Source organism: Leucopleurus acutus (genome assembly GCF_964270905.1).
Source record: "Leucopleurus acutus genome assembly, chromosome: 8".
NCBI classification, from domain to species: domain Eukaryota; kingdom Metazoa; phylum Chordata; class Mammalia; order Artiodactyla; family Delphinidae; genus Leucopleurus; species Leucopleurus acutus.
In genome coordinates this window covers 25,380,055-25,403,768 of record NC_139151.1, presented here as the reverse complement: position 1 = coordinate 25,403,768, position 23,714 = coordinate 25,380,055, and the positions used below count along the sequence as shown (strand labels likewise).

Below are 23,714 nucleotides of genomic sequence, written 5' to 3'. Positions count from 1 at the left end.
CTATGTCATCAGGAATCTAGTTTATTTTTAACCTTGTGGCTTGTCTGACACATTTGCAGTAAGAGTTGGGGAATAAATCTAATGCTCCCTGGCAAACACTTGGCAGCCATTGAGAGTAGCATCTTTAGAGATCACACAATCAATCCTAGCACTGGAGGCAGCCCAAATATTGTGCGAACAGGTCAGAAGTGCTGTGGGGTGCCAGAAAAGGCATCCCATGACAGCAGTGGGATCTCAGCACATACAGAAGACAGTTCTGGAGTGTTGCAGTCAATTCCAGGAGCTGTGGTATCTCAGTACTGATAGGATCTCACAAGGAGCCATATAAGGATAACTGTAATCAGGACAACGGTGAAGTTGAGACACAGCTCCCTGGTGGATCGTTCCATTCTCAGAGCAGCTTGGTGAGAACTGAAGGCAGACTTCTGAGAGCACACAAAAGACCTCCTGCTTGTCCTTACCTCCTAACCGAAAGTAACAAAGAAAACATGAGAAATTAGTGAGCATTCTTTCCTCAAAGGAAACAGAAGCATTATGGAAGAGGAACGTGTTGGCTGAATTGTGTCCACCCTAAATTCACATGTTGAAATCCTAACCCCTAGTATCTTGGAATCTGACTATATATTTTTTATTTTTTTATTGAGGAATGTGACTATATTTGGAGATAGTGTCTTTCAAGAGGTAATTAGGCTAAAATGAGGTCATTAAGATGGGTCCTAATCCAATATGACTGGTGTCCTTAAAAGAAGAAGAAATTAGGACATAGACATGTACAGAGCAAAGACCATGTGAAGACACAGGGAGAAGATGGTCATATGCAAGCCAAGGAGAGAGGCCCCAGAAGAAATCAGCCCTGCCAATACTTTAACTCAGATTTCTAGCCTCCAGACTGTCTTTGGACTAGAGCTGTTACCCTTCCCTGGGTCTCCAGCCTCCCACCGACCCTGCAGATTTTGGACTTGCCAGCCTCCACAATCACATGAACCAATTATATCACACACACACACACACACACACACACACACACACACACACACACACATACACCCTATTGGTTCTGTTTCTCTGAAGAACCCTGACTCATGCAGAGATCCTGGCTTTTTTTCCTTATGTCAAAATGACCAACATAATCCTCATTATATTGTTGCTTTGACAAAATAAAAAATATTACATTTTTCTCTCTCCAATTTCTGTGTGTGTGTCTGTGTGTGTGATTGCTTTGCTAACTTAGAGTACCAGCAAGCAAGTTCACCAAAACAGAAAACATGTTGTGGTTTAGTATTGTTCTTGCTTTGAATTACATATAGAAGTAGGATACCATAAATTTTCAGGTTTCAGGCTGCCCTATCTTTGTCTAACCCTGTGAAAGCATGAACTAGTTCAACAGCTGCTTGGCCTCTTAAAAAAGCCCTGCATTGAGCACAGAGCTTACTGGGGTCAAACAAAAGTCCCTCACATAACAGGCACTCAGTCCAAAGAGCAAGTGTAAACACACGAGTACTTCTATTTCAACAAGGGCTTGTGCCAGCTATTTTTAGTCAAGTCCAGAATGTGCCTATATTGTAAACACTTCAAAAAGCAAGGGTGGTATCTTTATAGTCTGTACAGGTAGTACATGCAGGAAACCATACTTTGAGAACATAAAAGTATTGCCTCCAGTGATGTGGCATAATTGGTACTGTGTATATGCAAGCCAAATGAAATTAAAGATAAAATTTTAAATATTTAGGACAAAAGTCTACTATGGAGTGAAAAAGTTTAGGGGGAAAGAGCATTTTGTTTATTTGCTAAGAGTGGAAGTTCAGGGGGCAAGAAATGTTGTTAGCAAGATTTTGGCCTGAATGGTATTTTTAACCATCTAACCTGACTGAATTATTAATTGTAATTACTGTATTTGTTATATTATTAGTGTACCAAATTATTAATTGTATAAACCAGCTGAATAATCCTTTTTCATATTATGTAATTGTTGGTATAACAACCAAGTTCAAATAAGATGATATCAACCAGTAGGTTGTTGAATCTTAGTTTAAAATATGACCAATGATAACTGATTTATGTTTCATTTTCCTTTTAATTCTTATTCATATTTTTGCCCTCCACGTGAAGGACATAGTAAATTTCCAATGAAAATCTTTACAAAGATTTGTTTGAATGAGAAAGTAAACAGAAGAAAAGGAAGTAGAGAGGATGTGTGAGAATGTACACAAGAGCAGAGGGGAATAGGAAGGTAAGGAGCTTAGGGGTAAAGGAATCTAATCTAAAGACACTAAAGCAGATTCTTCCTTATAAATTTATTAATAAAATTGAACCCTGATTCAAACACAAATTTGTTTGGGTAAGTTCTGAAGAAATACAGAGATATGCAAAAAATATGCATCCCTATTTATAATGATCAAAACAACCCAATTCAGGGAGGGCAAAATAACCATCTCACCAAATCTTATTAGATTAAAGCTCTTAAGTAAAGGGAATCATGGATAGTGGCCCAACAAGAACATACTCAGAAAATGTTGCTGAAAGTTGTCCACAGCTTTGTTAATGTGACCTTCACAACAACTCTGTGACCTTTACAACTCAGGCAAGTTTTGTCTTGATTTTTCTCTCTCCCAAGATTATAGGTGAGAAACTGACTTTTAGAGAGATGTTAAGTTGTTTCTGTAATGACACATAGGAAGTTACAGGCAGAACTAGAACTGGCAGACTGGAAATAGTTGCTGGAATTGTGGTTACTCCATAGGAGTGATTACATGAATGAGTTATTACTGCAAATAACTGTCCTGGCTAGTGTAAATTTTCGACTTTTGGGAAAACAATTTCACATTTTTAAATTTAGATTAATAATGCTCATTCCCTTTTATCCAGCTATTTCACTACTATTCTAGAAACTCAAGCACATATATACCTGGATACATATACAAGAATGTTCATAGCAACATTTTCATATTATTCCTAAGCTGGAAACAACTCAAATGTTCATCAACAATAGAATGGATGTGAATTGTGGTATAGTCATACACTGGAATGCTATAGAGCAAAGAAAATATATGAACTACAGCAACACATAATAAGACGGGTGGATTTCACAAACATAACTATTGGGCAAAAGAAGAATTTACAAAGAGAAACACAGAATGTGATTCCATTTCTACAAAGCCAAAAACAGGAAACTTAATTATATTGTTTAGGAATGCAGAGATGATAAAACAATAAAGAAAAGAATGGATAAGATTATCTCAACAATTAAGATGATGATTACCTATGGTGGGGCAAAAGGGGAAGGTGATGAAGAATGGACTTCTGGGGTGCTCCAATGATCTATTTCTTGGCCTGGGTGATATTTATACAGATGTTGCCTTAAAATGATTGTTCAAACGGTATGTATTATGCACTTTTCACAATTTTTTCAATAGTCTCTGAATTGACAGGCTACCCATAACACTTATTTATTTCCTATGGTTTACCTCTTACTATTTCTTGCACTTTGATGGTGAACGTAAACATTTGTTTTTTTATGTATATTTTTAAAATAATAAAACACAGCATTAAGGTGAGCATTTCTAATGACTCCAATTCAATCAACACATATGCTAACTGTAGGGGGTGGACTCTACTTTCACACACATTTATACCAAAGTTAAGTAAAACCTCAGATCAGCGATCTTCCATTTTTCTGCTGTTAACCTGCAAAGACAATTTTGGCTTCATTTTGAATCTTTCCTGAAGTCAAGATCACACCATATGATCTAAAGTGATTGCCATATGGTGAAATAAAAAACTCTGAATAAATTGTTTGACATTGACTTTCTTTGAATGGACACTTTGAAAAGATGGAAGACATACTTTATGATATGGAAAAAAAAATTTTAATTGGAAGGGAGAAAATGCATAACAAGGTAAAAAAAAGGAAAACAAGAATCAATAATATTCACTTTCTACTTTAAGAAATACTGTGTACAATAGGCATTGCCTATTTTATTAAGAAATGTAAATATTCCTCTGCTTTTCTCATTTGCAACTTGTACACGTATACACACTGTATGCTAAGCTTAAAAATCCTGCTGTTACCTGAACAGGGTCAAGGACACACTGGGCTGCAGTAGGCTTCTCCTCTCTCTCTCTCCAACGTGGGCTCCAACTCCTGCTCGTCTCCCAGGCTGTCTGGACTCCTGGGCTCTGGGCAGGGCCTAAAGTAGTCTGAGGGAGGTGGCAATCACTGTGATGTCACCGATGAAACATCTCGAAGGAACAACCTCCAAAGGTTGGAGGCTATTTGTGTTTAGGGGGACATGGAAATGTGTTGACTAAGGCTCTTCCTTTGGCTGCCAATTTGTGTTAAAAGCCCAGGGACTTAAAATCTTTTCTTTCCAGTTGACTTTTGGTACAATTGATGTAGGTTTTAAACTCATCTTTTACATCTTCATGAGTATCTCTAACATGTTTAAAAGATTGTAAACCGAGAGTGACAGACTAATATTAGCAAATCTTTGCTGCATTTGGCTGCCCCCCCACCCCCACTCAGCATATGAGGGTGTAAAAATGTGACTTCATTTAACCACCCATATTTTCAGCTTTTTGAAATGTGAAGAATTCTCTGCTTTGTGCATGCACACCCCAAACCACACACATGCACCAGAATTCAACAGGCATCTTTTACCTCCTTCAAAATTGACTTTAGTCCAAGTGGTGAAAGCTATCTCCCCAGTCACCTGTTCCACATAACTTTCCAGCTAAGTTACACATTAATATACAGTTTCATCTGAAACAGCTGTGGAAGCCATGGTATATATATATATATCTCTGTCAATATACTAATACAGCAATAAACCCATACTGTAAACTTCAGTCATTTGGATAGATAGGGGGTAGCAGGAGAACTGGTCAAAACTAGTGAAAAACATGAGTTATAGGACATATCTGAAAGAAATAAAACTGTATAACTTTCAAATATAAACATTAACTAAAACTAGACTACTAAAATGAATTTGTAATCAACTTTTCAGGTGTCTGGAGGTAAATGGAGCCTCTGAAGTGTTTAACTGAACTTGAAAACCTATCAATTAAACATGACCTTAGCAATTGTGCTTGTTCATCAGATTCTTTCTTTACAGATAATAGAACAAACCTCCCCTCTGAATTCCCAGTTAGGGTTAATCAAAATAATACATTCCCAGAAGACATAAACAAAATTCCCTATTTAGTTGTGTTCATAGCCAAACCTTTCCCCATCGTTTCTCATGCACTAGAAATATTATTATAGGAAAGACTTTCCATTTCATTTCTTCATTTTGATATAAACCTAATGATGGGGAATCTTAATATAACATTCTGTTGTCACATGCCTTGTAAAGAGACAGCTTGCTGAGGTGACAGGTAGTATATAGTAATTATAGTGCAAACACTGGCAAATTCCTTGAATGTAGTCAGATTTCTGTCTTTTGCTTCCAAGCACTTGCCAGATTGTCTCAAATGCTAGGAATATTTTCCTACTCACTAAGTCACACCCATCCCTTCTTTAACCACTCAAAATTATTTTTTGTCCAATTAAAAAGTTATATATTTATTGTAAAAAATTTGAAAATGTAAAAGTATAAAGAAAATTTAATATCACCACCCAAAAGGAAAAAAAACCTTTATATTACTTTTTATTCATATTTGAGGTTGCATAGACACAATCTCAAATTCACAAGATATTTTTGGTAAAAGAATCTGATTCTTGAAGAACCTTTACCTTTTTTAATTCTTACAGAGTCAAATTACTTGTACTGTACCATGTGTTGGTATTGAATTTATGGGACAAGCATTTATTTTGAATATGATGGAATAGGAATTAACTCTGCAATATTTAATATGTTAAATACAATGGGGAAATGTTAACATATCACAAAACAGCTCACCAATACTGTCAATTTAGTTGAATTGGTCAATTTCAATGACCAATGAAATGTAACTTGAAGGATAAATCCATGAGTCAGTTTAGTTGTTTGGTTGTCCCATTTAAGTTTATCTAGCATTATACCAGGGACTGTTGTGCCCGGTGCATTGACAAATTCCCAGATACTTCAGAAACTTCTTGACATTAGTGGTTTATTCTGTGATATCATAAGAGAGTGGGATAACACTGAGAATTTAGCTGTTTTTCAGTCTGACATAACCCTCTCCTGAAGAATATGCAAGCCACCCAAAGTCACATGACAACTATTCAAAGGCCTAAGGTAGAGTTTAACCCTGAGGATCTGCAAGTCCATTAAAACAAACAAAAAAACTCACTACCAAAGAAAATTTGTCTCTTTAAATTAACTTAATTCTGCTGGTATTTTCTTTTCTGTGAGCAATTCCCATGACAACATCCATATCAGCTTTCAAGGTGCTGCTCTTCCCATCAGCAGGAGGGCATACTAAATTACTAATCTTTGATATTATTTATATGCCTATTAATACAGAATTTAGCCAAAGGCCTTTTGTTAAGAAAACAACATTCACATTGACGTTGGTATTTAAGAGCTAACTGACATTTATCTCCTCCCACCCCATATGGTATATACATTCTTAAGTGTAAAATACATTGAAAATCAATGGTGAGTTCTTATGCCTGATTAAGAGCTAAGCCAACTTGTTTAATTTATTCCTAATTTCCATCCAGCTTTTTACTTTGGGAAGCAAAAAGTGAAGACCTCATGTCAGTCCATGAATTCAACAAGTCTCTGACACAATGGGAGAATTCAGTAAGGCCTTGATGAATGGCGATAAGCTCTAAGCACATGACAGTAATGAGTATGATGATTATGGTGCCTCTCTCACCTTCACATCTTCACCTCAACTGGTCATGCAGCTGCACAGAAACAGCTTTCTGCTATTCTCTGTCATTATCCTAAATACATGAGTAGAAACCCAGAGAAAGAGGAAACCATATTTCATTTTTTTTCTTTTTGGCTGCGTTGGGTCTTCGTTGCTGCGCGGGCTTTCTCTAGTTGCAGCGAGTGGGAGTCTAGTCTTCGTTATGGCGCACGGGCTTCAGTAGTTGTGGCACGTGGGCTCTAGAGCACAGGCTCAGTAGCTGTGGTATAGGGGCTTAGTTGCTGGGCATGTGGGATCTTCCTGGGCCAGAGATCAAACCCATGTCCCCTGCACTGGCAGGCGGAGTCTTTTGTTTTTTTTAAGTCTGGATTTAAAAAATATATAAGTTTATTTATTTTGGGCTGTGTTGGGTCTTTTTTGCTGTGCTCGGGCTTTCTCTAGTTGTGGCGAGCAGGGGCTACTCTTTGTTACAGTGTGCGTGCTTCTCATTGCGGTGGCTTCTCTTGTTGCGGAGCACGGACTCTAGGCGCGTGGGCTTCAGTAGTTGTGGTGCATGGGCTCAGTAGTTGTGGCTCGCAGGCTCTAGAACGCAGGCTCAGTAGTTGTGGTGCACGGGCTTAGTTGCTCCACGGCATGTGGGATCTTCCCGGACCAGGGCTCGAACCCATGTCCCCTGACTTGGCAGGTGGATTCTTAACCACTGCACCACCAGGGAAGTCTCAAAACCACATTTCTTGAAGCTCTCTCCATGTCCTTGAAAAATTAATGATTATTATTTGTATTTTTAACCACGTGTAGCACATGTGTGATTTCTGTCTCACTAACTGAATTTTAATTTCAAAGGCAGGGATAGTTTCTTGTATTTCTTTTGTTTCTCTGTGCATCAAACTGGTGAAGAATCATAACAGATGCTCTAGAATATATAGAAAGGGGCTCAGTTTGAGCCTCTATCATATCACATCTCCTAATGAGATCCGGACATGTCTGAGCATGCCAGGCAAACCTGAGTAGGGGAAATTGAGATCAGCATCAAATCTACTTGTAAAAGGACCTAGAAGCCACCTGGGAGAGCAAACTCCTCTGAAGGGAAGTGATCAAGAAGATACATGTGGTTCAGCAACAGGGAGAATAGTTAGTTATTCCACTGGCACATAACAAATTCACTGTGTTAGTCTAGGTCCTGTGAGAAGCAAGATGCCAAGATGGGACTAAATGTGCAAAAGAAAAATGTATTGGGGGAAATGCCTGTGAGAGAAAATATGAAGGAGTAGGGGAACTAAGACAGTCATCAAACAGCAAGAGAAAGGGGAAAAAACAAAGAGAGTTTGGGTAGAAGCATCTTAGACTATAATTCAGTTCCAAGGAAAGTTTGACAAGGCTGTTAAGAAACCTCATATCAAAGCCATCTGTCAGAGGTGACCGATGTCTCTCAGGATGCCAACCTTCATATTACTCCCATGCTCAGTTCTTGACTGAAAGCAGCCAGGGAAGCATGGCCTCTGTGCAAACGTGATTATGATTTCAGAGCACAGCAGCTGGAGTCCACCTCAATTATGGTTCAGTCACATGTAAGAGACACATTCTATGGCCACCATACTCACATACTACCCACCCTACTCCCCTACAGCTTGTTGTCTGGGTCCTAGGGGAAGAGAGAGCTATGGATAAAAACTCTATAATTTATGACAATTAACCTCAACAGTGTAGAACACCGAAAGGGACAGAGAGTTTCTCCCTCTACCTGTGCAATCTCTTGGACCTCAGTGCATCCATGGAACCAGCAATGTAATATTCTTCCATTGAAGTGGCATGGAGCCTAGCAGAAGCAGAAATACTGATCAAGACTTCCTTGCAGTTTATATTAAGCTGTGCAGGCCTTAGTTGCAGATGGCAGCCGACAAGAGCTTGAGCTAAAGGGCAAGAAAATGGCAGACACTATGTGGTAGCCAACAGTATGTGTTCATGAGCACATGTCAACCACACCCTAAAGCTGCTAGAAATAATCAGGAGAAACATTACATGGGCATGCAGTCTTGCATAATAAGTGGGAGCAAGAGCCAGAAAAATACGTATTAGTCCTGTTTATAATAACCCATTTAGGTCCTGGATTGGTGAGGTGACACCTGTTAACATCATTTGACTTGGAACCAATTAAATTCCTCTTCTCTGGAGCAAGTATATTTCTGCTCTATAATAAGATTCTGCAAGCAAACAGCTTTCTCTCTGCCCATTAAACATAGCTGCCTAAGGGGGGAAAAAAAGGAGCAGTCAAAAATGTGTTTACTACTAGGCTAATACCACCTGCCCTCAAAACACACCCAGATTTCAGATTGGTTTTGTTATTTTTCTGATGGAAAATAAAAATTCAGCAATCTTTTGATGTGCTGTTACTGAAAAGTTCATGGATATTCTAGCCAGACACACCCACTTGAAACATTCTTTTCCTTAGTGAATTTGATCAAGAGTATTTTCACTGAATCTCTCTTGAGAATCTGTCAGTTGGAATAGCACAATTGCAGTTTCTGTAAGAATAATATAGATCAGACAAAATTGCTTGTTGTTCTCTGTGAATAAGTTCATTTGGCTTTAGCCTTTGGCTATTAAAGCAGAGAGAACAGAGTCGTGAAGAATCATGAAAATCTCTCTCTGCTCTCTGTGAATGTAATGAGAAAACAAAAGTGCCTAGTTGTAGTAATGTAGAAGATTAGCTGGATGCAAGATACAGGCTAGGTTTCCTTTCAGATGAGGGATATGCTATCTCTGAGGGTAATTGGGCACTTGTTCTACAGCCTGGGGAGTAACCTAACCTTTTACACTTTTACAGTAAGTGAATGTAGAGTTGCCAGCGCCTAGTATTCTGGGAATTTGGGCAGCTTATCTGGGAGAGATGGTTCAGGTCTATTCTCCTTAGCTTGTATTTTGTTGCTTCTTGCTCCCATTTGCCAGTGTAGAACAGAAAAGGAGGTCTCTACACTTCAGGCCAATTATATCTGTGTCTTCATGGGGGTACACATTTTGTGCTAACAAACTAACCTTTTCTTCTTCTATTGTATCTCTCTTTTGCTAGATGTTACAGCACTCACCAGGCACTTAACATGTCAACCACTCCTACCGAGTACCAACACAAGCACAAGACATCCCTGTGCTACCTTCTCTATGAGCAATTGCATCTGCCAAGAACCACCACTGCTTGCCTTGGGTATTGACCTTGCCTATAAGACATGTTTCCTCTGCAGCCACCTCTGCTGAGTACCACATCTATTGACTATTGAAAGTAACAAACTTACAATTACTTCCAGAGCAAAATGAGGCGTTGGGGTGAGGCAGTGTGTCTCTTTCTATGTGTTACAAACTGTTGAGGAATACCAAAGGAATACTTCCTCACTCTCACTCCAGTATCTTTCCAGACATAAGTTCATGGGGAAGTTCAGCCAGGGAAGAAATAGTAGTAGGCATCTTGTTATTTCAGACTCATTTCCTCCCTTCACTACTAAGATTTGATACTACACCAAAATTTCATTCTCTTAGGATGAATTCTCTTTCAGGAGGGGCCTAAGTTCCCAAAATAAATCAGCTTCTATCAGGCCTGCTCCATCAGTAAATAAAACATGCATTAATATATCTTGAAGTGCATCAGTAGACACAGCTTAGGCATAAGTTGAGGTCCTACCACATCAGTGCCCTTAGACAGGTAGTGCAACATGCTGTGCTTTCTACCAATTATCTTCTCATTGGAGTCAGAGTAAAAATTCTGTTCTCTGCACTACAGATAGAAAACATATCATTTCCTATTTCAGTGGTTTCCTGTAGCTCCCAGATTAGGTTCAAATCTTCAGCTGCCGAGGCAAGGCTTTACCATGATCTAGCTTCTAAACTCCCTGACCTCCTCTGCAGCAATCCTAAATCTGCAGTTCCTCAGATGTTCTCTCCATGTGTGCATAAGCCATTCCCTTTGATTATACCATCCTTTTCCCCTTTCCTCAACACCTCCCACCTTTATTTGATGATTAATAACAGTACTTGATTCAAGGGTCACATTCCCTGATCCTCAAGGTTGGGATGGATGAACCTCTGTGATCTATGTAGCCCTAGGCACTATTGATTTCACTGGTATTGTCAACACTAACATTTCTCTCCATCTCCCCTCCTTAAGAACAAGGATTTTATCTCTCATCCATGTAGACCCAGTGGGTAGGCTTGCAGTGCATGCAATGTAGCGGGCATTCCATAAAAGTTTGTTAAATAAATATATGTATGAATATAAAGTAATTAATTAATAACTGTTCACCTCTGGAGAGTCATAGGCAAATAAGTGTTTTAAAAATAAAATGCTCAAGGGATCAATTCAAGAAGATATAACAATTGTAAATATTTATGCACCCAACATAGGAGCACCTCAATACATAAGACAAATGCTAAGAGCCATAAAAGGGGAAATGCACAGTAACACAATCATACTAGGGGATGCGAACACCCCATTTTCACCAATGGACAGATCATCAAAAATGAAAATAAATAAGGGAACACAAGCTTTAAAATACCCATTTGACAAGATGGACTTAATTGATATTTATAGGACATTCCATCCAAAACAACAGAACACACTTTCTTCTCAAGTGCTCATGGAACATTCTCCAGCACAGATCATATCCTGGGTCACAAATCAAGCCTCAGTGAACTAAAGAAAATTGAAATCATATCAAGCATCTTTTCCGAGCACAATGCTATGAGACTAGATATCAATTACAAGAAAAAAATCTGTAAAAGAACAAACACATGGAGGCTCAACAATACACTACTAAATAACCAAGAGATCACTGAGGAAATAAAAAAATACCTAGAAACAAATGACAATGAAAACACAATGACCCAAAACCTGTGGGATGCAGCAAAAGCAGTCCTACGAGGGAAGTTTATAGCAATACAATCCTACCTCAAGAAACAAGAAAAATTTCAAATAAATAACCTAACTTTACACCTCAAGCAAATAGAAAAAAAGAACAAAACAAACTCCCAAAGTTAGCAGAAGGAAAGAAATCATAAAGATCAGATCAGAAATAAATGAAAAAGAAATGAAGGAAACAATAGCAAAGATCAATAAAACTAAAAGCTGTTTCTTTGAGAAGTTAAACAAAATTGATAAACCATTAGCCAGACTCATCAAGAAAAAAAAGGGAGAAGACTCAAATTACAGAATTAGAAATAAAAAGGAGAAGTAACAACTGACACTGCAGAAATACAAAGGATCATGAGAGATTACTACAAGCAGCTCTATGCCAATAAAATGGACAACATGGAAGAAATGGACAAATTCTTAGAAAAGCACAACCTTCTGAGACTGAACAAGGAAGAAATAGAAACTATGAATAGTCCAATCACAAGCGCTGAAATTGAAACTGTGGTTAAAAATCTCCCAATAAACAAAGGCCCAGGACCAGATGCATCACAGGTGAATTCTATCAAACATTTAGAGAAGAGCTAACACCTATCCTTCTCAAACACTTCCAAAATATAGCAGAGGGAGGAACACTCCCAAACTCATTTTACAAGGCCAACTTCACCCTGATATCAAAACTAGAAAAACATGTCACAAAGAATGAAAACTACAGGTCAATATCATTGATGAACATAGATGCAAAAATCCTCAACAAAATACTAGCAAGCAGGATCCAACAGCACATTAAAAGGATCATACACCATGTTCAAGTGGGGTTTATCCCAGGAATGCAAGGATTCTTCAATATATGCAAATCAATCAATGTGATACACCATATTAACAATTTGAAGGATAAAAAAATATATGATAACCTCAATAGATGCAGAAAAAGCTTTTGACAAAATTCAACACCCATTTGTAATAAAAACTCTGCAGAAAGTAGTCATAGAGGGTACCTACCTCAACATAATAAAGGCCATATATTACAAAGCCACAGCCAACATCGTTCTCAATAGTGAAAAACAGAAACCATTTCCTCTAAGATCAGGAACAAGACAAGATTGCCCACTCTCACCACTATTATTCAACATAGTTTTGAAAGTTTAACCATGGCAATCAGAGAAGAAAAAGAAAGAAAAGGAATCCAAACTGGAAAGAAGTAAAACTGTCACTGTTTTTATCCTAAAGATTTGGTAAAGTAGCAGGATACAAAATTAGTGCACAGAAATCTCTTGCATACTTATACACTAACGATGAAAAATCTGAAAGAGAAATTAAGGAAACATTCCCATTTACCATTGCAACAAAAAATAGGAATAAACCTACCTAAGGAGATCAAAGGCCTGTATGCAGAACACTATAAGACACTGATGAAAGAAATTAAAGATGATACAAACAGGTGGAGAGATATACCATGCTCTTGGAGTAGAAGAATCAGCATTGTGAAAATGACTATGCTACCCAAAGCAATCTACAGATTCAATGCAATCCCTATCAAACTACCAATGGGGGCTTCCCTGGTGGCACAATGGTTGAGAGTCCGCCTGCCGACGCAGGGGACATGGGTTCGTGCCCTGGTCCAGGAAGATCCCACATGCCGCGGAGCAGCTGGGCTCATGAGCCATGGGCGCTGAGCCTGCGCGTCCAGAGCTTGTGCTCTGTAACAGGAGAGGCCACAACAGTGAGAGGGCCATGTACCACAAAAAAAAAAAAAAAACAACTACCAATGGCATTTTTCACAGAACTACAACAAAACATTTCACAATTTGTATGGAAATACAAAAGACCTCAAATAGCCAAAGCAATCTTGAGAAAGAAAAACGGAGCTGGAGGAATCAGTCTCCCTGACCTCAGACTATACTACAAAGCTACAGTAATCAAGACATTATGGCACTGGCACAAAAACAGAAATATAGATCAATGGACCAGGGTAGAAAGCCCAGAGATAAACCCACGCACATATGGTCACTTTATCTTTGATAAAGGAGTCAAGAATACACAGTGGAGAAAAGACAGCCTCTTCAACAAGTGCTGCTGGGAAAACTGGACAGCTACATGTAAAAGAATGAAATTAGAACACTCCCTAACACCATACACAAAAATAAACTCAAAATGGATTAAAGACCTAAATGTAAGGCCAGACACTAAAAAACTCTTAGAGGAAAACATAGGTAGAACACTCTATGACATAAATCACAGCAAGATCCTTTTGACCCACCTCCTAGAGAAATGGATATAAGAACAAAATTAAACAAATGGACCTAATGAAACTTCAAAGCTTTTGCCCAGCAAAGGAAACCATAAACAAGATGAAAAGACAGCCCTCAGAATGGGAGAAAATATTTGCAAATGAATCAACTGACAGAGGATTAATCGCCAAAACATACAAGCAACTCATACAGCTCAATATCAAAAAAACAAACAACACAATCCAAAATGGGCAGAAGACCTAAAGAGACATTTTTCCAAAGAAGATATACTGATTGCCAACAGACACATGATAGAATGCTCAACATCATTAATCATTAGAGAAATGCAAATCAAAACTACAAGATATCATCTCATACGAGTCAGAATGGCCATCATCAAAAAAATCTAGAAACAATAAATGCTGGAGAGGGTGTGGAGAAAAGGGAACCCTCTTGCTCTGTTGGTGGGAATGTAAATTGATACAGCCACCATGGAGAACAGTATGGAGGTTCCTTAAAAAACTAAAAATAGAACTACCATATGGCCCAGCAATCCTACTACTGGGCATATAACCTGAGAAAATCATAATTAAAAAAGAGTCATGTACCAAAATGTTCATTGCAGCTCTATTTACAATAGCCAGGACATGGAACCAACCTAAGTGTCCATCAACAGATGAATGGATAAAGAAGATGTGGCACATATATACAATGGAATATTACTCAGCCATAAAAAGAAACGAAATTGAGTTATTTGTAGTGAGGTGGTTAGACCTAGAGTCTGTCATACAGTGAAGTAAGTCAGAAAGAGAAAAACAAATACCATATGCTAACACATACATATGGAATCTAAAAAAAAAAAAAAAAGGTTCTGAAGAACTAGCGGCAGGACAGGAATAAAGACGCAGACGTAGAGAATGAACTTGAGGACATGGGGAGGGGGAAGGGTAAGCTGGGATGAAGTGAGAGAGTGGCATGGACTTATATATACTACCAGATGTAAAATAGATAGCTAGTGGGAAGAAGCAGCATAGCACAGGGAGATCAGCTCGATGCTTTGTGACTATCTAGAGGGGTGGGAGAGGAAGGGTGGGAGAGATGCACAAGAGGGATGGGATATGGGGATATATGTATACATATAGCTGATTCACTTTGTTTTACAGCAGAAACAAACACAACATTGTAAAGCAATTATACTCCAATAAAGATGTTGAAATAAAAAGATGCTTAAAAAAATGCTGTAATTTTTCACCAACTTACATGAGAGACCATAGTGATGTTTACAAGACGTGTAGTAACTTGAACTACTGAGGATTTCTTGATCTAAGAATAGTACATTCTAGGCTTCCTACCACTGACCAAGTCTGACGGTTGTTTATTAGGTTGGCACATGATATGCTTAAAGGGATGATTTTCTCTGCTGTTGAAGTTGAGGAAAAAACGATGTAATTTGTTGCAGATTTTTTTGGAGAAAACTTAAAAATTTAGAAATGTAAAAGTAACTTAAATGTTCCTACCACACAAAAGTAACAAATCTTAATATCTTTTGTTACTCAATTAGGTTATTTGGACCCCCAATTGGGCCCTGTTCCAGCCGAGGCCTCTGCCTTGGCAGGGAAAATTCTTTTACTGTTTGGGTTTAGGTAGCCAAAAACTGAAGCTGAGATGAAAGCAGCACAAGCTTTGTTCAATTGTCAGAGAATGGAGAAGTGGGAACTTAGTTCACAAATCAACTTCACACTCGGGGGATGATTAATGCAAGAAAGGGAGGCATATGCATTGGTTTTCTGGGAATACGTGGGGTTCTACCTGGACCTGGAGTGCCACCTCTTTTCTGCCCTTGTATGGTCTTTGGAATCTGGGTCAGAAGCCAGTCAAACCATCATGGTGTGGACAGGCTGAGATCTTAATCTGATTGGTTGGGGAGTCAACATCATCAACCTTCTAGTTACAGCTGCTCTGCGGTCTACATGCTTGTGGTCAGCATACAGTTAATTTCTTCCACCTGGTGGGGGTTTCAGTATCTGCAAAGCAGCTCAAAGGAGATAGCTCAGGATATTATCTATAGCCCTTGAGGAGGAACTAAAGGTCCTTGACTTTGTTTAATGGCTAAACTATTATTATTTTGTTTTGCTTGAATGTTTTCCTTTATTTCTGTATTTTCTCATTTTTCTGCTTAAATGTATTTTTTGTAAGTTGGAGGCCGCAAGCCACAACTACTGAAGCCCGCATGCCTAGAGCCTGTGCTCTGCAACAAAAGAAGCCACTGCAATGAGAAGCCCGCACACAACAACAAAGAGTAGGCCCCGCTCACCACAAGCAGAGAAAGCCCATGTGCAGCAATGAAGACCCAAGGCAGCCAAAAATAAATAAACAAATTTATATTAAAAAACAGCTGCTATGATTTTGATGTATAATCCTAGTTTTGTAATTAACCTTTTTAGTTTATCATCCCAATTATGCTAGCCTGAATAAGTAGGTTTCCCTTTTTCTTCTCTGAAACAGTTCGTGTAAAATAGATACCTTTCTTCTTGTTAAGTTTGCAACAACTGGTCCATTAAACTCTATGGGCCTGGTGAACTTTCTGGAGTGTCAGGTGAAATATCTGACTACTGATTTCATGATTTTTCATGGTTATAGATCCTACTTAATATGCTTTCTATTTCTTCTTAAATCAATTCTGGCAATTTATTATATTAATAGAAAATTGTCCATAATCTGTTTATAATTTTATTAGTATCACTTATCATTGTATTCTCCTAGATTTTTTCAATTTCTCTCTGATCTATTGTTATGCAACCCCCCTTTAGAACTTTTTTTAAAAAAGTAGAAGAAATAATATAACAAACCCTAAGTTTTAACAGTTATATTTTGCCAATCTTGTTATATTTATTATTATCTTCCTCACTTTCCCTTATTTTCTCTCCTTTTTCTTTCCTTATTTCTTCTAGAATATTTTAATGGAAATCCTGGAAATCGTGATCATTTCATATGCATGTTTAATTGATAACACTGGGTTTTTTTTTCACAGCCACCACATCATTATCATACCTAACAAAGTTAAAAATAATTCCAGAATTTTTTCTTGTTTCTGGTTGAATTATTGTCATTGTTTCTAGGTCTTTTTGTTCCTAGTGTTATTTAGTTTTGCTTTTTTCCCACTTCTTAATGCATCTTGCTGTTTTATTACTCTGTTTGCTATTTAATTAAATTCTCATTTAACATTTAACATCTCATGGAACATCCTCATTCCCTTAAATTTTCATCAATAATATTATAATACATAATGAAACTCTACCTGAACTTCTCAAAGAGTTAGAAGAGTCCTGATATAATATAATGATGGAATGCCAGATGAATCATTCAATGGGAGTATATATATATATATATATATATATATATTTCCTACTGACCTTCTTATAATTCCTAGAAAATAATAAAAACAAAGTAAAACTAAGATAAACAGAAAAAAACATTAGACAAGAAAGGAGATAATACAAAATATTCAATCTACCATCACTTTTCTAAAGCTGATAAATCTTCATCTGTACTAATTATTAAAAGACGTTAGAGAAATTTCTATTTTCAATGAAGCCTGCCCCTGAACTTACCACAGAAAGGAAGATCTTGCTGATAAAGGCCAGTACTTCCTTTCATGAGTATATAACATGGTTATATGGTCTGGCTGTCATATTTTTTTAACTACTTATAGAATAAATCTTCACAAGGAGTTTGGTTGCAGCAAAATATAATTACTAGCCAGAACTATTTCCACCCAAACTTTTAATGAAATGCATAGCTCTCTTCTCTCTTTAAGAATAAAACAGAGATAAAATACTTTTTATTATTCATTACAACTAGCATTATTTTATTTAAATAAAATTAACTTTTCTGATTATAAAAGTAATACATGCATATTGTGGGAAAAGAGAGAAATGATAGGAGGAAAAAATTAAGTAGAAAATAGCAACATTGGGACTTCCCTGGTAGCACAGTTGTTAAGAATCTGCCTGCCAATGCAGGGGACATGGGTTCGAGCCCTGGTCCAGGAAGATCTCACATGCTGTGGAGCAACTAGGCCTGTGCACCACAACTACTGAGCCCGCATGCCACAACTACTGAAGCCTGTGTGCCTTGAGCCCATGCTCTGCAACAAGAGAAGCCACTGTAATGAGAAGCCCGCACACTGCAAAGAAGAGTAACCCCCACTCTCTGCAACTAGAGGAAAGCCTGTGCACAGCAAAAAAGACCCAACACGGCTATAAATAAGTAAATAAATAAATAAATTTATTTTTAAAAAAGAAAATAGCAACATTAACCACTCTCAATATTTTGTTTTTCATAACTGAGAGCATAATATCACATACTCAGAACAAATGAACAGAGGCATGTTACAGGAGAAGATCTGAATAAGCAGTAGTCATCTGTGGAGTCTCTGTGGAGGGGTTGATCAGGAGGGAATTTTTTATTTCTTGCTTTAATCATTTATAAACAATTTTTATGTTTTACTAAGAAAAAAATTAAATTCAGTAATAAAACCATATTGTGAGGACTAAATGGAAAAAAGTCTATTCTCTTTATATATAACCTTATTTAAAACGTTCTTATATTCTTATATTTTCTGTCCTAAATTCACATAGAATTGTAGAAGCTATGAGTTGAGAGATTATTGTGTCTAATCTTCTTCCATAGATGAGGAAATTAAGGTAAAGAGAAGTTAAATAACTTGACAGCAAGGTCATATCTCTAATCCCTTTGACCTACATGTTACAGGTTATCATTAATTTACTTTGAATAGTTTAAATGCATGTGCATTTTACTGATCCACTTTGACACTAGTCTGGATATGGCATAAGCAGTATTCTCAGTCATTAAGAGCTTTTCCCAGCAGACTAATCCAAAGTAATTCCCCCTTGTTATTCTCTTTCATAGCATTCTGTTCTTTCCCTTTACAGCACTGACTACAAATTTTAATTCTATATTTACTTGTGCTTATTTATTGTTTTTCTCCCCTACCAGACTCTAAACTCCTCAAAGACTAGCCTTAACATTCATTCTATTTTCCATAATAAACCTAGTGCCTAACACAGAATCTGGTATGTAATGGGTGTTCAATAACATAGTCAGAAGGTCATGAAGTCATTTACTGTGGTTTCTCTTTGCTGACTGTCTTTTCATGAGCACCCAAGTTATCTTCAAGTTAATGAGTGCTTGTTAAGTTCTAGAATTTAGACAATGTAAAAAGCATATCATATATGTATATGTACTTTAATCTCATAAATTAGTTATATTATCATCTCTATCATACAGATGAAAAAGACTGAGGCTGAGAGAGGTTAGGTAAATGTCAAAAGGTCAAAAACCAAGCAAGTAACAGACACAGGTTCAATCTCATGTTTGATTCCAGGGTGTAAGTTCTGAACCCTTGTGCTACCTGCTTACTAATTTCCTGGCTTCAGTTGATGTTCAAGATACAGTAATATAAATAGCATATCTTTACCTCACTTTAAAATTTTTCTGGGCTTCTGGGTTAAGACAGAAAGATTGAACATATGCATATAATTTTGCTCCCTCTCAAAACCCTACTAAAATGAAGAGAGATTTGTTTAAGGCATAAAGCCATAAGGACCATGAGAATAAAGGAGGAGAAAGCAGCAAGTAAATTTTGGAAGCTGTACTGAAAAAGGACAGCTGTAACTGATTTAGCAAAACTAAAAAAAATGAATCCTAAACTGGTAGTAGGGAAAGCCAAGAGTCAGTCTGATTTATACTGTACAGATTGGTGGCAGTGGGGATGAAGAGAGGGGTGGTTGAAATAAAGATAACTAGTTCAGAGCTTTTCAAGAAATTGCTAGGTCCCAAGATCCCTCCCCCCCTCCAACCTTGACACAGCCAACAACTGCTCTTCCCCCACCTGAGCAGACTGCAGTTTCATTCCCTGGAGAGAGTCTCTGGACTGGGAAACCTCAGGCACAATTAAAAACAGAAGTATCCTACTGAAAGGGTGGATTTAAATAAACATATATCTGGATGGTGAACCCATCTCCCACCCCAGCCCTCTTCCCCTCCTCAGGTTCCAGAAGAGTGGAATCTTCACATGAAGCTCTGGGCAAAAGATTGGAAGAGCCTTCTCTGAGGAATCTGAGTAGCCCAAGGGGAAAGGATACTGACATTGGAATTCCCCCAGTGAAAGGTCCCTAACAGCTCACCTTACATAGAAGTGCACAGTCAACAAGCTTCAGTCATGTACTCAGAGAGTCTTAGCAGTTTTTAGTCCTACATATTTAAAGATTATCAGAAAATGTGGAAGTTAAAGTCCAATACAAACAGAAGAAATGCAATCTGAAGGAAACAGAAATTGTACTGGGAGAAGAAAATATTCAAAGAAGAAATTGGATTGGTTTCCATCTTCTCATCAGCAATATTGAAAGATAGAAGTTTTCCAATTACTTCAAAATTCTGAAGAAAAACTATATACAACTCAGAATTCTATCCCCAGTCAACTATCAATCAAGTGAAAAGGTAAAATAAAGATGTTTTCAGGGGAATTCTCTGGCAGTCCAGTCGTTAGGACTCCACGCTTTCACTGCTGAGGGCCCAGGTTCAATCCCTGGTTGGGGAACCAAGATCCCACAAGCTGCCTGGTGCTGCCAAAAAAAAGAAAGATGTTTTCAGACATGCTCGGTTTCAAGCAATTTACCTCCCATAAATTCAGCCCCAGATAATGTACTCCACCAAAATGAGGGGGTTATCCATAAAAAAAAAGACATGGGATCCAAAAAAACAGGAGAGGCTAAGGAAATACCAAGATAGTCATGAATGGACAGCTCAAAGTGACACCTGTGTACCTGGAATGAGGGACAATCAGTTCACCCTGGAGTGTGTCAGATGGCCATGAGAGATGCCTTCAGGAAAATGCAAACCACTAGGAAACTTGATGCATCTGAACATCTTGAAGGGAGTTTTAGAGAATCAAAGTTTGGGGTTTAATAAATGGTAAGTTTTAGAAAAGCAAGCAAACAAAAAAATGACAAGTTTTATCCCCAAGAAAAATTTCACTATTGTGCAGAAAATGAAAAGTAGTCAAAGTTTATTACATGACTCAACTATAAATGGCATTCTCATAACCTTAGTGTACTGAATATTAAGCTAAATAAAATTAAAATATAACTTTATTGGGACATGGGGGGAGAGTACTGAAGAGTAGTAAGTTCTTTCTACCACAGTAAGAAGTCAATATAATGCTTAAGATTTGAAAACTCAAGGAATAATACAAACACATTATTTTAAAATAAGTAAACATAAAATGAATCAGCAAAAGAGGAAGATCATTGCCTCCAGGGGAAGAACTAGGGTGCAGGACTGCTGTTGTGTGTTGTAAAGCTTTTAGTCACTCTACACTATTGCATATACAACTTAAAAAACTAAAATCAACAATGCGTTTTTTTTGTTTGTTTGTTTGTTTTTATTTTTGCTGCACGCGGGCCTCTCACTGTTGTGGCCTCTCCTGTTGCGGAGCACAGGCTCCAGACGCGCAGGCTCAGCGGCCATGGCTCACTGGCCCAGCCGCTCCGTGGCATGTGGGGTCTTCCTGGACCAGGACACAAACCCGGGTCCCCTGCATTGGCAAGCGGACTCTCAACCACTGCGCTACCAGGGAAGCCACAACAAAGTGTTTTTAAATGTAGATAAATGTTCTTAAATAGTAAAATTGATTCATGACCTACCTCCCCCACCCCCCTCTTTCCCTCTCAAATTATGAACCTTATGGCTGCCCATACAGTCAAATCACCTGGACAAGAGGGCTTGTCTATATCAAGTTGAATTACTCTGGTAAATTAGTACAACACTTTTTGACAATAAAGAAGATAATTTCCTTTCTAGCTCTCTGTATAAATAGGTCCAAACCCTGCTGCAAATGGAAATTCCAGTTTCATCATGAAACAACGTCCTTAATGGTTTATCTTTCACCCCATGTAACCCTGTATTTCTTTTTACTGATTGTTTCCATAAAAGCTCTGTGTAATGGTGTGCTTTGATTTATGAAACTTCTTCTAGGCTTTATTTCATTTACATTTTTTCTTACTTTGTTATTCTATTTGGCATATGCTTGTGTTAATATTTCACCCATGCAAGGGTGTTCAGCCAAAGATAGTCCTCAGTCAGATTGTGGCCTGAGACAGATGGTGAGGCCCAATCGGTGCCTTGGAGAACTGAGATTACATTTCCAGGGTGTTCTCATGTAACAGCTTTGATCAAAACACTGAGAAATATAAACCCTCACACCCTCCTCAGCACAAAAACAGCCAAGACCTTGTTGTCTTGGATCAAAGAAAAGCAATTTCCCTGTAAGATTTCATATGCAGTAAATACCTACATTTGCATGAGAGCTGCAGAGACACAGGATGGCATGGGTCAGACAGAAAGGAGACCTCTGCAGGGGGTGGGAAAGGGGGCATGTTTTCCGATGTGCCTGTTATACCCTCCATACCTACAAGAGTGCTTGGCACATAGTAAGGGCTCAATAAATACTTGTTGAATAAATATGCTGATGCTCTGTCTGGCATGTCCTTTGCTTTTCTCAGATTGACACATTCCTGCTCATCCTTAACATCCAGTTTACCTATCTCTTGTACAACTTTGTTTGACCCAATCAAACTCTTTTCTCTATATGCATTTGCATTTTGAACAGATTTCTGTTGCTTGTTCTTATATGCAGAACTGCAGTTATTTGATTGCCTATCTACCCCCCCACAAGACTTCTAATTCCTTGAGAGCTTAAAGCTTTGTCTTATTTATCTTTGTATCTATGCTGCCTAGCACGGTGCCTGAATATTTATTTATTCATTCATTCAACAGAATTGGAGCGCCTACTATGTTCCAGGCACTAGAATGGGTTCTGGGGATAAAGCAGTGAACAAGACATGGACCTTCCATGCCCCCAGGCTTACATTCTATTAATGGTTGAAGACAATTCGTATCAGGGTGATAAGTGCAATGATGAAGGTCATGAGTGTGTTATGGGAGAACACGGGAAGGGCATCACGCTCAAAATTTGAGAGATCAGGAAAAGCCTACAAGAGGAAGCTTCCCAGAAAAACAAAGAATACCTGAAGAATAAATAGAAGTTAGCTAGGAAGGGTGGAAATCAATGCTTCAGGAAGTATAGCAAGTTTGGGGAATGGAAGAAAGGAGAAAGGAACAGAGAAAAATAAGAAAGGAAAGAAGAGAGAAAGGAAGAAACAGATGAAAGAAATGAAGGGAGGAATGGAAGAAGTGATGAAGGGAGAAAGGGAAGGGATACCGTATTATCTCATTTGCTTTGTAATATTTTTTGTTCCAACGGTGGTCACCTGCTACCCGTCTCATTTGGGAGATCTGTCTTTATCCCCAGTCACAGAATAACAGGCTAGTTTAGACGGGAAAAGGGCTTTCAATACCTAGTTCTATCCCTCTTATTCTACAAATATGAAAACTGAGACCTATAGAAGTTAGTAATAGCAATATTCTGCTTTTATCTCTTATCTTACAAAGCATTTTCACCCCTATCCAGTTTGAGCTCAATAGCCCTGTAAAGCAGCATCATTCTTTTAACATATCAGGAAACTGAGATTCAAGTGGAATTAGTGGTACAGCTGAAAGCAAAGTCTCCTGGTGTCATATCCAGTGCTCATTCCATCACACCTCAGTTCCTCTACCAAAGTCACATGGTCAGGAACAGAGACAGCAGTAGACTTGACTCCTTATCCAAAACTCCTTCCAGAAGGCAAAAGTGTCCTGACACCTGATGT

At 38.0% G+C, this 23,714-nt stretch overlaps 1 protein-coding gene across 1 annotated transcript; it reads right to left on the bottom strand.

Annotated features, from left to right (window-relative positions):
• Window positions 1–293: 293 nt before the first annotated feature.
• Window positions 294–389, bottom strand: SLN (sarcolipin; the record flags this gene model as incomplete). The annotated part of the gene is made up of 1 exon (XM_082845689.1): window positions 294–389. The coding sequence occupies one exon, from the start codon at window positions 387–389 to the stop codon at window positions 294–296; it is 96 nt and encodes a 31-aa protein (XP_082701815.1).
• Window positions 390–23,714: the final 23,325 nt, after the last annotated feature.